The sequence below is a fragment of the Poecilia mexicana genome, unplaced genomic scaffold (assembly GCF_051168715.1).
Source record: "Poecilia mexicana isolate PSO_F unplaced genomic scaffold, ASM5116871v1 scaffold_3, whole genome shotgun sequence".
NCBI lineage: Eukaryota > Metazoa > Chordata > Actinopteri > Cyprinodontiformes > Poeciliidae > Poecilia > Poecilia mexicana.
Window position 1 is genome coordinate 31,090,888 of NW_028263372.1, and position 14,456 is coordinate 31,105,343.

The 14,456-nt window shown below is 38.6% G+C and overlaps 1 protein-coding gene and 2 pseudogenes across 2 annotated transcripts; 2 read left to right on the plus strand and 1 right to left on the minus strand.

Annotated features, from left to right (window-relative positions):
* Nucleotides 1–81: 81 nt before the first annotated feature.
* On the minus strand, nucleotides 82–2,427 carry LOC106922147 (UDP-glucuronosyltransferase 2C1 pseudogene; annotated as a pseudogene). The gene is made up of 2 exons (XR_015762555.1): nucleotides 2,356–2,427; nucleotides 82–2,020 (listed from the first exon to the last, which is right to left on the minus strand). The product of XR_015762555.1 is annotated as a UDP-glucuronosyltransferase 2C1 pseudogene (transcript).
* A 1,850-nt stretch (nucleotides 2,428–4,277) lies between these two features.
* chrna5 (cholinergic receptor, nicotinic, alpha 5) lies at nucleotides 4,278–11,545 on the plus strand. The gene is made up of 8 exons (XM_014994335.2): nucleotides 4,278–4,747; nucleotides 4,988–5,125; nucleotides 7,823–7,974; nucleotides 8,058–8,102; nucleotides 8,711–8,820; nucleotides 8,948–9,125; nucleotides 9,205–9,900; nucleotides 10,033–11,545. Exons 2-8 carry the CDS (start codon nucleotides 5,032–5,034, stop codon nucleotides 10,189–10,191), a joined length of 1,434 nt encoding a protein of 477 aa, XP_014849821.2. The 5' UTR covers nucleotides 4,278–4,747; nucleotides 4,988–5,031; the 3' UTR covers nucleotides 10,192–11,545.
* Nucleotides 11,546–12,407: 862 nt separating this feature from the next.
* LOC106922151 (UDP-glucuronosyltransferase 2C1 pseudogene) lies at nucleotides 12,408–13,942 on the plus strand (annotated as a pseudogene).
* Nucleotides 13,943–14,456: the final 514 nt, after the last annotated feature.

A 14,456-nucleotide genomic window follows, 5' to 3' on the forward strand; every position in this document is an offset into this window, starting at 1 on the left:
CTAGTCTGTAAATTTCAAAAACATTAAAAAAAAAATTCAGCATAAAAATACGTCAATATTGGTTGCATCCAGTGCAGCATATTTATGACACAATATTTTATTTCGTGGTAAACAGTTACTGTTCTAAACAATAGTTTGCAACTAAACTCCAATTTATTTCAGTACAAATTGGAAAATAATTAAGAAAAGAAAATAACATGTATTCATATTTAATAAACAAATATGTGGATTAAACATTGTCGGATATTATGGACTACAATAAAAAAATAAAAATTACATCCCCTTAGCCACCATTATAATATTGAACAAAACCCATTTGTAGTATTGTTAGAGTCCAAATATGTTTCAATACAAGCATTCAAAGAGTCCATCAAGTTCATATTGCTGCTTTCAATCTTGACTCCAGCTTGTGAAAATGTTTAGATAGTGCTGACTTGATGAATCTGTCTAATCATTACTCAAGTTTTACTTTACATCCACACACATATTTCCATAAACAACTGATAAACATTACTGTAGCTAAAACCATGAGCACCACTGCACCTGTGAGGAAGAGGACTACATCTACTGAGTGGTAAACATACCAAGGCATTCGGTAGGACTGAGCTTTCAGGTAACCAGCACCTTTGTGCCTCATGACATATTCCATCCAGAAGAGGGCCGTATCAATTGGCTTCATTGGCTGATCTCTGTGCAGCCTGGAGAGTCTCTGCATGTTCTGCTTGTAGGACGGTTCGTTCAAGACTTCTTGTACGGCTTTCAAGAAGTTGTCGTATTTGTCCACTGCCCTGAATGTAAGAATTTTAGCTCCACCTTTCACTTGCAAGCGCAGCAGATTATCATACTGATCAAAAAACAAGGGTAAACCCACTACCGGAACTCCATGATAAATGGCTTCTTGGATTCCATTAGTTCCTCCATGAGCCACAAATAGCTTTATCTTAGGATGTCCTAAAAGGTCTTTTTGTGGCATCCAGTCAACCAGTAAAGTTTTGTTACCCAAAGTGGACGGTTTGGGTCCTCTATAGCTCCAGATGACTTTTTGTGGCAATTTTGCAAAAGCTGCTGCAATCTCATTTGCTAAATCATCTGGAAGTTCAGGCACAAATGTTCCTAAAGACAGGATAATGACTCCGTGTTCGGCAGAACTCCGTACAAACTCCTCCATATAGTCAGGAAGTGGTTCTGCAGGTTTACAATGGAACCCTCCCATGTACACAACATTAGGCATTGTGGGACGTGGGTAATCAAACACAAAGTCAGTTCTCATAAGCCAGATGTCTGCATCTATCTTTAAATGGTCAAAGTCACAATCAGATCCAAGATATTGCTCACACAGTGGCTGGTAAACTTGCTTAGTGACCAACATATCATTCATTTGGATGATATAGTATAAAATGTTGTTTTTAACCCTTTGAAAAAAGGTAATTTTATCAGTGTAGCCAGATCCTGTGATAGGAATATATGATAATGGTGAAGGAGCGATGCCAAATTGACCTTCTTCAGATATTATCCAGCGAACATTAAAAACTAAAGCTAAAAGTGCTCCACTGCCCCAGCAGGGGTCAGTGAGAACCAGATCAAACTTGGTGTTGTTCAGGGTTCTAATTAACTCTGCATCATCCAACATGGCTGAGACATATTCACTCACAGCCCTATGAATTTCCAGGGTAGTGCTGAACATCCCAAGCGAAGCATAAAGGAAGCTGGTCAAAGGTAAAGCCCCACGCTCAAACTGAATGATGTCAAATATGATTTTGGTGATGAACTTCTGATAGAAGCTCCTCTTCACTGGAACTGTGAATGTGCTGTAATAGGAAGAGTTATCTTTAATGTACCAGCTGTTGCTGGGCCGCATAACAGTCAGGCTGTGTCCTCTGGAGTGCAGAGCTTGTATTAAAATATCCATGTTTATCCAGTGGCTGCCCTCGATAGGAAGAACCAATATGTGTCCTCCTTTGCAGCAGCTGGGGACGAGGATGAGCAGGACCAAAGCCCCGCAGCAGTAGATCAGCTTCATCTGAAATACAAGAAGCTCATCTCAGTTTACAGAGAAAACAAAGATATGATACAAATAATTGAACGTGTGAGAAAAGTATACTTCCAACACATTATCTGTACATTTCACGTCCTTGTAGTTACTGATCATAATTCAATAAGTCCAGCTAAATGTTAATAAACGACAGTATGGAAGTGATTTGAAGTCTTGAGAGCAGAAAAGCTTTCTCTAAATTTAGGAACGCAATTATTACTTTTCGGTTTTCAGCATAGGATGTAAATAATTTGCATTGTTACCGTGATAAGTCTTACTTCAACTGACAAAAAACTGAGTTTGAGTTAAGCTACAACATACACCTCAAATCATCAGGTGTATCAGTCCAGTCCACTAGCAGCTTCGTCAGGTTCTTCCCTGTTACGCCATTCCGCGCACAAACGAGGTTTTATGGCCACGGAAACAACCTCATGGTGCATTCAAGTATGCCTTGTACACTAGGAAATTAAGTTGAAGGACAATTCCGTGGAATGATTTCATCACCTATTTTAATATCGCATTTGATCACAATCCTATTCTGTAGCCTATTTCATAAATAACACTCTTTAATATACATAAGCAATAATATGCTTTCTTAGACAGTGTCCAAGAAAGCGTTACTGATCATTTAAAATATATCTTTTGTAATTACTGGAAAGTAAAACTGACAGTTTTAATGCACAAAATCACGCCCAATGGTCAGAATCACACGGAAAGAGCTTTAAAAAGCTTTGTCCAATTAGAAGAAATTCTTTATGACTTTATAATATAATGCTTAAAAAAATTACCATTGTGAATTATGGTCATGTTTTTGATTAAGTAAAACTAGAAGAATACTGTTAAGCTACCAGCAAATAGTCGATTATGTTATTTACGAAGTGTTATTTGAAGCACGTAGATGGAAAAATGCATCTCTACATGGAACCACTTTCCTGTGTACGTGAATGCATCACGTTGGTAAAACACTACCGTAACACTGAGGGTAGACGTGCATCAGTGAATATGTAAGGACAACAAACAATGGTCGATCCCCCTCCAGAACTATCTGGAACTTACTGCACAATAAAATGAAATAAAATAAAATAAAATAAAAATTCCATTTTAATAACACAGTTTCCATCATAACAAAACATTCAGCAAGTCTATGGATGATTTTAGTAGTCACCTTTAGCTCATCTGCAATGAATTGTGAGACTGGGTCTGCTGGAGAAACATATCCTTCTCCTGTTATTAAAAAAAATACTTTAATTCAATGGCAGAGCCCCTTCCATTTTTTGTTGTTGTAAACTAAACTAGAATGAATCGTCAGAACACACATTGGCTGGAAAACTGTTTCTCATGCTCCTGCACATGAATAGTAAAAAGAAAGAACACCCTGTGTCTGTCCCCTTCTCACCCTCCGTGGGTGGTCTCTCTTTCATCCTCTGAGCTCGGGTCCTCTACCAGAGGCCTGGGAGCTTGAGGGTTCTGCGCAGTATCTTGGCTGTGCCAAAAAATAAAGGGAACATTTCACTTTAATTTTGTGTGTGGCTCCAAATCCAGGCCTCCATTGGTTAATAAATTTGATTTCCATTGATGATTTTTGTGTGATTTTGTTGTCAGCACATTCAACTTTGTACAGAACAAAGTATTCAATGAGAATATTTCATTCATTCAGATCTAGGATGTGTTATTTGAGTGTTCCCTTTATTTTTTGAGCAGTGTGTACATATATATATATATATATATATATATATATATATATATATATATATATATATATATATATATATATATATATATATATATATATATATATATATATATATATATATATATATATATATATATATATATATACACACACAGTGATGTGTAGTGATCACACATCACTGTGTCTAATTTTCTTGGACACTACACATTTTTGTTTTTCTTTATCATCCAAATTGACAAAAATAACTGCTTGAAATACATCCATATGTAATAAATCTGTATCACAGATTTCACAGCATAAGTTTGGATTGAATTCTGAAGTTTCCCACATTGTTGAAAGGTTAGTGAACACAGAAATAGGCTCAAAATTAGAAATAGTAGGTGCAAGTCAGTTCAGGTACTTTCCCTTCTCTTGCTTGGTAGTTGCATGATGATGATGCCTCCCTTCACGTTTACTCCACAACAGAATGGGTTATTAAATATATCTGTAATAAGATTCCCTGAAAAATGGTACTTACACCTCCACTGTTTTTTTTTTCTTCTAATTTCCACAAAACATAAGAAAACGTAAATTTTCTCCCATTTGCTATGTCTTACCATGTCCCCACCTGTGCAGACGTGGATCACAGGAAACATTGTAATGGTTATGGGAATAAGAGCTCGCCATTAACTGCTTTGGTCTGGGCAGCAGCTTGGCTGAATTCAGAGGATGGCTATTACTGCATGTGATGAGTGGCTGGATTTCTCAGAGCACAGAAGGAGAGATGCCGGTTGTGGTGGAGGGGCTGAGGAGGACTGTGAGGAAGGAGAAGGAGGAAAAGGAGGGGTGAGAAGAGAACAGAATACGTTGCCTGTGCACAACTGGATGCAGCCGGGAGTGCAGCAGCGCCTGTGGGAGGCAAGAAAAAGAACCTGCCTGGAATGGAGGAGAGCGATGCAGCACAGTTGCTGTTGTCAGGACTCCCTCCACCTTTCATCTGCCGCCACGCTGGATTCTGTGTTAATGAGAAAGAGTCGGAGCAGGTACGCATCCAGCCTTTACATGCTGCAATGTGGACTGCATTTATTTCTTGTAAGAGGATCATGTTTGCAAGGTGAAGGTGGAGGGCATTCTCGATTTGTGCAGGGTGCTATTCCTGTATTAAAAGTGTTATCGGTGCAGTGGTCAGTAGAAGATGCATGTAGGCATGATAAATTAAGGTTATTGCCAATAAATACAGATGATTTCTTAGTAGACTCAATTTATTTCGTTACTATTGACAGCTCTGGGATGTCTAAGAGACCAGCTGTTTGTGTTCAACTTTGACATGATGCTTAAAGCAGGAGAGGCGACCACTTTCCATGTATTACTGCTGATGCTGCTTCCATCTCTGTGCTGGTACCACCTGTGTCACTCTTTTCGTAAGTATTGTACTGTATGCATGAAAAAACTCTTATTTAAGTAGAAAAAAGGGATACATATTGCTTTCTGTCAGTACAAAATATAATGCATCAGGTACCTAATCATGAAGTCCAGGTGATTTTTTTTTATATGTTTGTTCTTATTTGTTGGATGATTTAGCAGGGTACCCAATCAAATTGCTTCTCCTTTGGCAAATCAGGCAGAATAATTCACACAGGACTGAGTCACTTGTAAGATTTTGCCTCTCAGGTTGATGAAACAGTCAGAAGGGATGTCAGTGGTAATATACTTAAATACATTAGGATTGTCTAAATCCACAATTCCTCCAATTTTAACATGAAATTACTTTTACCTACACATATTCATAATTCATATTTGACCAGGAATTTAAAAAAAAATGGAAATAGTGCGACCACATAAATCTAAAAGAATACATGATTACAATTAGGTAAATATAAAGCATTCTTTGTTCAAGCAACAAGGCATCTAAGAGCTGTTCTAAACAGAGATGTAAACAACTGACAACATGAGTGGATCAAGCTGAAGTAAACACGAATAAAAACTGTCAGGGAAGTTTTGTTTTTATGGATTGTTGTATTGAGACTGCCTTAACAAAGATTTACTTTCACTGACAAGCTTCATATCCGGAATGAGCCACCCATCAAATTATGTAATTTATGTTCATTTGAAAACAGTGTTTTTGTGTTTCATAATGCTTCACTCCTGAGCAGCAACATTATTCATCAAAATGCAATGGGTAACATTAAATATTAATTTTATTCTGCAGCAGATTAGTTTAGTTTTGATGGATTAAACTGCACAGATATTATTTATTGTTTTTTTCTTTCCCCAACAGTACCTCAGGCCACAAACGACATTTCCAAAAAGAGGAAACAGCTTGTCTCATGGGATGGCATGTTGTAGAAGAAGGCAGGGTGATCCTGAATTTGTTTATCGCACAGCCAGTGGCTGGGCATGTCTGCACTAGTGATACACACATGTGCGGCCATCATTGTGGTGAATTTTCAGCTGCAGTACTTTGCAATATTGACACCCCCATCAGCTTTTTCATTATTTGTCTCCCTACAACCAGAAACTGCAATGGATCTTATCTGGATTTTAACTGGTAGAACAACTCACCAGTGTGCTTAATTCAGAGGTGGAAGGAAAAGGATACTGAATTCAGAAAAATGCGATATTCAGCTTTGCTGACTCAGCATTTTGAAGAACCACCTTTGGCTACAATTACAGCTGCTGTGTCTATACAAGCTTGACACACATATAGACATGAATATTTACCCATTCTATTTTTAATTGGGTAAATCAAAAATAAATTTACTGGATGGAGAACAACTCTGAACACCAGTTTTCAAGTCCTCACATAGATTCTTGATAAGATTTGGTCTATCATGTCGTATAATATATTATATAGTCATGTATCATGAAAATATGAACTTGTTTGTATTACATTACATTACATAGTAGCATTACAGGATTTCCTATGTAGGGCAAAGAGCTCAATTTTGGCCACATCTTTGTAGAGCAACTCCTTGTACGAAGTTGCTTTGTCCTCTACATGCTTTGTGGTGAACTGCAAATGACATTCTTCTTACCATGCCAATATAAATCCCAGATTTGGGGAGTGCAGGACTATTCTCTTGACAGATTATCTCACATGAGCTCTGGATCACTGCAACTTCTTAGAGTTAGCATGGTTCTGTAAGCTGCTTCTCTTCTCACCAGCCTGTTAAGACTGCCCTGTTTTGGTTAGTTTTGCACTTGTCTGATAAGATTTTCAGATGATGCTGTTTACTAATGTGCTTTGGCAAAGTGCAAAGGCCTTTAAATTATTTCTAATGAGACAATTGACTGGACAGGATTTTGTTTTTGGACTGCTAGTTTTAAAGGAGGCTAAATTAATACACAAAATCCAAAGGAGGAAATGAAGCCGAAACAAATCCAAAAACAGAGCACAAACTAGGAGTTACATAATAAACCAACAGCAACTGAAGGAACCAAGGGGAAATATAATGCAAGTATAGACAATGCAAATGGGGCAACTGTGGCTGTGTGGGTAGAGTAGTCATCTTGCAATCAGAAGGTTGTAGGTTTGAGTCCAGCTTCCTCCTGCTACATATCAATGTGGCCTTTGGGCAAGGCACTCACAAGATACTTGTGAGTGCAAATGGGGGAATGTGACTCTACTGTAAAGTGCTTTGAGTGGTCAAAATGATTGGAAAAGTGTTATATAGAGGTGGACCTTTCCACAATTCCTGGGAAATATTTTAATTCTGCTATCCATCAATGCCAGTCCAAATAAGGTTAAACATGAACTAGCATGGTCAAAAGGCTAAAGCTTGATGGAGAGGCTGTTCTGCAACAAAAATGCAAACATGGAGCTTCTTCCTTATGACTGCAAGAAAAGAGTCAGAGCTTAGTGGACGGTTCCTGTCTGGCTTTGCTTCTCAAATTAGACGGGCAATCATCATGCCAATGTTTTATTATTTTGAAACACAAATACTCTTAACTGTTCTCATTTAAATTTTTAAATCAATGAGGCATCAAACTGTCAGGCATAATGTTGACATGATTTTTCTATGAATAATGTTTCATAATGTTGTAGAAAAATCCAGGATAGTGTTCTATTTCATACTCAACCCGTAAACTGTATTTGTCTGTCTTTTGTCACATCTCAGAGGTTCCAAATCTCTCCTCCTATGCAAAAGCAGAAGATAAACTGTTCAAATACCTCTTTCAAAACTACCAGAAATGGGTTCGTCCAGTGGAGTACCTAAACCAGACCATCAGTGTGAAGTTTGGGTTGGCCATCTCCCAGCTGGTTGATGTGGTGAGCTTAAAGGTTTTCTAATCCTTTGTAATGGTTCTGAAGGTTTGTGTTATAGTCATTAACATTTTGATTTTCCCTTTCAGGATGAGAAAAACCAGTTAATGACAACTAATGTTTGGATGAAACAGGCAAGTAAAGTAATGCATACATAAATAACTGAATTTAGATTTCATTTCCTCATACTACATGTTAATGTCTTGGTAAACCTATTTGGTGCTCATAGCCATTTTGTGTGTGAAAGTGCTTTCAGTTCTAGCAGGTAAGCAGAAGCAGTCTGTCCCTCTGTGGGGATTTTTTAATCAGGTCTGGTGGCATTTCACTGACAGTTCTCATCTATTTGAGCCAATTCGACCCTGAGCCTACACACCTGCTTCCCCATGCCCGCTCCATCCCCTCTCCTGCTCCTGTCAGCTGTATATATGGTCCCTGTGGCGGGTCTTATAAATTATTAAACCCAGCTCTTTGTTTCAGTTCGGATACATTCTGCCACAGTGATAAGTTACATCATGCCACATTGGGAAACTGAAGGGCGGGGGCAGATGAGATGATCTATCATTCCCAAAATGGCTATGTGTTCAATTTAAAGCTGTTTTTAGCCCATTTACTTTAACTGTATGTGTCAGGTCAATGCAATGGGATACTAAAACCAAAGCAAACAGTGTTGCCTCCCATTGTCAGTTGCAAAGGAAATTACACCTGTATTTTTTCCTGAAATGATTTATTCTCTATTGTATAGGAATGGGTTGATATGAAATTGAGATGGAGCCCTGAAGACTTTCTGGGCATCACAACCATTCGTGTTCCCTCAGACAGGATCTGGCTTCCTGATGTTGTACTTTATGACAAGTATGTGACACAATGGGGTGGGCTGCTATATGATAATATTAGATTAGAGGTAATAATTTAAGGGTTTTAGAAAACTGTAATCACACTGCACAGAGCTATAAAACCTCTGGTTGTTTTGTCTCTACAGTTCAGATGGACGTTTTGAGGGAACTATCACTAAGGCTGTCGTCAAGTACGACGGGACCATTTCATGGAATCCACCAGCCAACTACAAGTCCGCCTGTACCATTGATGTAACCTTCTTCCCATTTGACCTCCAGAACTGTTCAATGAAGTTTGGATCCTGGACCTATGACGGCTCACAAGTGAGTCTAAATTTCATTGAAAGCGCACAGTGCATTAGCAGTGGTAACCTGTTACTAATTTTATGATGTATTCTCATAGGTGGACGTCCTTCTGGAAGATTTCCATGTGGACAAGCAGGATTATTTTGACAATGGAGAATGGGAGATAGTGAAAGCAACAGGCAGCCGTGGTCTCAGAACTGATGGCAGCAGCTCCTATCCCACCATCACCTATTTCTTTATTATCCGCAGGCTGCCTCTTTTCTACACTCTCTTCCTCATCATCCCTTGCATTGGCCTGTCCTTTCTCACCATTCTTGTCTTCTATCTGCCCTCAAACGGAGGTGAAAAGATCTCTCTCTGCACCTCGGTGCTGGTGTCGCTCACGGTCTTCCTCTTGGTCATTGAAGAGATCATCCCTTCTTCTTCCAAGGCAATTCCTCTTATTGGGGAATACCTGGTCTTTACCATGATCTTTGTCACACTCTCAATCGTCATCACCGTCTTTGCCATCAACATCCACCATCGCTCCTCATCGACACATCATGGCATGGCACCGTGGGTGAGAAGGATTTTCCTACATCGGCTACCTAAGCTGCTATGGATGCGCAGCCATGTGGACCGCTATGCTGCAGCCAGAGTGCCTGAATCAGAAAGAAATGTTGGATTAGGGAAGATGACAAACCCAAGCCCTGAGCTCACGCCACTTCTCTACACCCAGCACAACCTCCAAGCAGCTTTGGAATCTATTCGCTACATCACCATGCACGTGGTTAAAGAAAACCAGGTCAGAGAGGTGAGTTTGACCTGTTTCAGCATTTTTCACAAAATGCTGAAAAAGAATATTAATTATTAATCAGTTCCAAATTTCCTTATCACTAAGCTATTGGTAATATTCTGAGCGGTTTGTGCTTCTTTTTTCCTACAGGTGGTGCGAGACTGGAAGTTTGCCGCTCAGGTCCTGGATCGAATGTTTCTGTGGGCCTTCCTTCTGGTGTCAGTTCTTGGATCTGCTCTCCTTTTCATCCCAGTCATTCACAAATGGGCCAGCATCATCGTCCCTACTCATCCCGGCAGTACTTTCTAGAAATGTCTTTAATCACAACGGGAGATGAAAGAAAAGCACATTAACTGCTCTTCAGACCATCTGAGACATTTGAATGGCAGTGCAGACTATTCACGACATTCCTTTGCATTCGATTTCTGATATACTATTGTGCCAGAAATAATGCTGCAACTCTGAACACAGTAATTGCTGACTGGACATGTGTACATGTGCATTTTATAGTATTATTCTAAGCTTGTTTCTAAAGAGCAGCTGGACAGGAAAAGCAACAAAAGAAAAAGTAGATACATATCTATGTAGTTTAAATCATGACAACTGCCGTAGCAATGGACAGGACAACATAACCCAGGAAGAACATATCCTTTGAGTAAAAGCATGTCATTAATATGACATTCTTTTTGTTTAATTTTGCATTTTTCTTAATGCGTAGATCTATAGAATATTTTGCATCAGGACACTTGTAATTCTGGTGCATAACTTCTTCAGTAAAACTCTCTTTTTCTTTTTATCATAAGCTTTCTAATAAGAGGCATTCTGGAAAACATTTTCTGAGCTAAACATAAGAGCTTGTTTGCTGATTCCTTGCAGATTTTCTTGTCAGGACTTGAAGTTTCCCTGCAATCTGCTTCCTTTCAGAGTAAACATCTTGAATTCCTTCTAAGGGTGGGTCACACTTTTCAGTAACAACAAAGTTCAGGCATGGTTTTGGACTCTGGGGTGCCCAACCTCAGTCCTGGAGAACTACTGTCCTGTAACTCGTTTGTTTCATCAACATGCCTGGGTGACTTGAATGTTTTGCTAAAGGCCTCTGCAGAGCTGAAGGACTTAAGAGGGAATTCAGTCATTTGAGTTTTAGCTTAGCATATAGAACACGTGTTCTGTTAACTGGAATCTACTTACAGACTAACAATAGTCAATGGGCTTTTTACTGGAGCATTCAATGCCTCTAAGTGGCCACACACCTATAAAATATGATGTTCTCTTGTATAAGGTCACAAGAGAACAAAATGCCTTACACAGCATTTTCCTGTTATGTAAGGCAGAAAAATTAGACAATTTTCCAAAAGAGAAAATGTTGATAAATTAAACTACAAAATCAGAAGGTCATGAAGACAGAAGAGGTGACAAGAATTAGTTCAACTACTCTGCAGAGGAAGCTCATTTAAGCTGCTTACATCCAGAATCCTGTTCTTTTGCTTATGATTTACCGTATATCTCATGATTGAAGATGAAGTTTCAGAACACATGAGACTATGGCGTCCGGGTCACTGGAGCTGACTCTTAGTCTGGCCAGTTCCTATTCAACTGTGTACTGCATAACTGCATACTGAAAATAATTTGCTATATAAAATAAATAAATATATATACAAATGTGTTTATGCTATACAATGCTTGTCAGTAGTTTACGCAAGGCAAAATCAGTGTCTGTGTGTCACTACAGACATTTGGGAGTTTTATTACTGCATTTGAACTGTTCTTTTTTCATAATAGGATGAATTTTCAAAACAAAATAGTCAAAATTAAAGACAGATAGACTCAAATATACGCAAATCTAGCCTTTTATTTTAACAAATACCCAATAGTCTTTTATCAGGATCATACAATGCCATTTGGGAATTATGACATATGATTGATCATTCAGAAAACAATTAAGAAAGTTTATATATTTTTAAAAAAACATGCATATGAGCTATATTTTATTGTTTTTCCAGCTGTTGTCACTTTGCAAACCATGTGAACCATGGTCTGCTGATATTACTTAGTGCATCTTTAGATGCAATTATTGTCAAGCTAAAGATGACAATAATTGTAGGTAGGTAAAGAAAAGTTAAATCTAAAAAGGATCTCAGATTGTAAGAACAACCTTGAATTCAAAGCAGGCTTGTTGCACAATGCAGAACAAAGAGACCACTTCTTTTTGCTGAACTGCCTCCCTCACCAAGGTAAGCTAATCCATAATCGCTTTATACAAGTTTTTTCTGGAATTTTCAATTGCATTGCTTGTGCAGAACATAAGATATTTCATACAGAAAACTAAGAATCTCACTAGACCTACTTCATTCAAAGCAGGTATGTAATGGATTTTGTTTTCTATTTTCTATGTAAAACAACATGTCTTAGCTAGTTTGTGAAATTATAATTTTGTTTTTCTTTTAGGCTAAAGATGGAATCCAGGGGGAAAGCCACAGCATATCTTTTCCTAGTATTTGCAGTATTCCTTTCATGGAGAGTTGGTCACGGTGGTAGGATTTTGATCATTCCTTTGGAAGGCAGCCATTGGGTGAATATGGACATTATGATTCAAGCTCTCCACTCTCGTGGGCACTCCATTGATGTAATAAGGACCAATAAAAGCTGGTACATCAAGGACGACTCTCCGTACTACAAAACCATCACGGTTCCTGTTGCCAGAGCTTTCAATCATGATTTCATCAACCCAATCCTCAGAAAGATTTTTGCATTAGAGAGAGGAGAGAGCTCTGTTATGAGCTTCCTGAGTTTGCAGGTTGAAATGTTTAAAGCTATGTTCGACATGCATGGAATGATGTGCGAGATGGCCAGCACAATGTTGGAGGATAAAAGGTTTATGAATGGTTTAAAGGCAAAAAAGTATGACTTGGTAATGACTGATCCTGCATGGGGAGCTGGAATAATGTTAGCCCACGCTCTTAAACTACCTCTAGTCTATAATGTGAGATGGGTTACCAGTGGGGATGGCCACTTAGCCCTTGCACCTTCTCCTTTATCTTACATCCCAATGACAGGCTCAGGACTGACAGACAAAATGACCTTCATACAGAGAGTCAAAAATCTCCTTTTCTACACCATCTGGGAAGTTCAGGACACCTTTCTGATCAGTCCCCAGTATCAAGCAATCTGTAATAAATTCTTTGGCCCAGATGTTAGATACAGTGACTTGTTGCGGGGAGCAGACCTGTGGCTCATGAGAGTGGACTATGTTTTTGAGTTCCCCCGTCCTACCATGCCAAATGCCATCTATATCGGGGGCTTTCAGTGTGAACCAGCTAAACCTCTTCCTAAGAACCTGGAGGAGTTTGTTCAGAGCTCTGGACAGCATGGCGTCATCATCATGTCTCTTGGGACTTTTGTTAGTGAACTCCCTTCAGATGTGACAAACAAAATTATTGAAGCTTTTGGTCAGTTACCTCAGAAAGTAATCTGGAGCTATAAAGGTAACAAACCAGCCAATGTGGGAAAAAACACTTTACTGGTTAACTGGATGCCACAAAAAGACCTTTTAGGACATCCAAAGGTGAAACTATTTGTGGCTCACGGAGGAACAAATGGAGTCCAGGAGGCCATTTACCATGGAGTACCAGTAGTGGGTTTACCTGTGTTTTATGACCAGTATGACAATCTTTTACGACTGCAAGACAGAGGAGCGGCTAAGATCCTTACCTTAGCCACTGTGGACAAAGAGGACACATTTCTGAAAACTGTCAAAGAAGTACTGTCTGAACCATCCTACAGAATTAACATGCAGAGACTCTCCAGATTGCACAGGGATCAGCCAATGAAGCCGATCGATACCGCCCTCTTCTGGATAGAATTTGCAATAAGACACCAAGGTGCAGCTCATCTAAGGACCGAGTCCCACAGACTGCCTTGGTATTCCTACTACTCTGTAGATGTTTTCCTGTTCTTCCTGTTTGTTGTTGCAGTGATTACATTTTCATTTGTCACGACTTTCAGATTGCTTTGTCTTGAAAAATGCTTGAAAGGAAAAACTAATCAAACAAAGAAAAAATGAAAAGGTTCTGTGTTGGTTATCATGGTTTACTTTAATTCACTCTGGATCTAGGTTTATGTATTTCCTTCATTTAAACTGACCCGATGTTGACTGAATATTTTGAATGATATAAATATCGTGTTTCACTTAAGTCTTTAAAGGGAAGTAAGCACTTCCCGTAAGTCATTCTGCACTGTGACACAGTAGGTGCAAGATTACACATCTGTGGCTGCAATAAAAACAAAGTATCCAACAATCAGCAATAAATGTCATTTGTCTCAAGAGGGAATTACATAAATCATAATTATTAAAGCATTTCATTTTAAGTCATTTAAGAGTTCAAGTTAGTCTTGAAAAATGCAATACCCCAGTTTTCTTTTTCTTAATTTTAAACTTTTCACAGCACTAATGGTTGGAAATTTATTTATGTACTTTTTTAAAGAACTTAATAGTCATTTTCTTATTTACTTTACAAAAATCAAGTGGACATAGTGAACATTGCAGCCATAGGTGTACTAACCAAAACAGTATTACC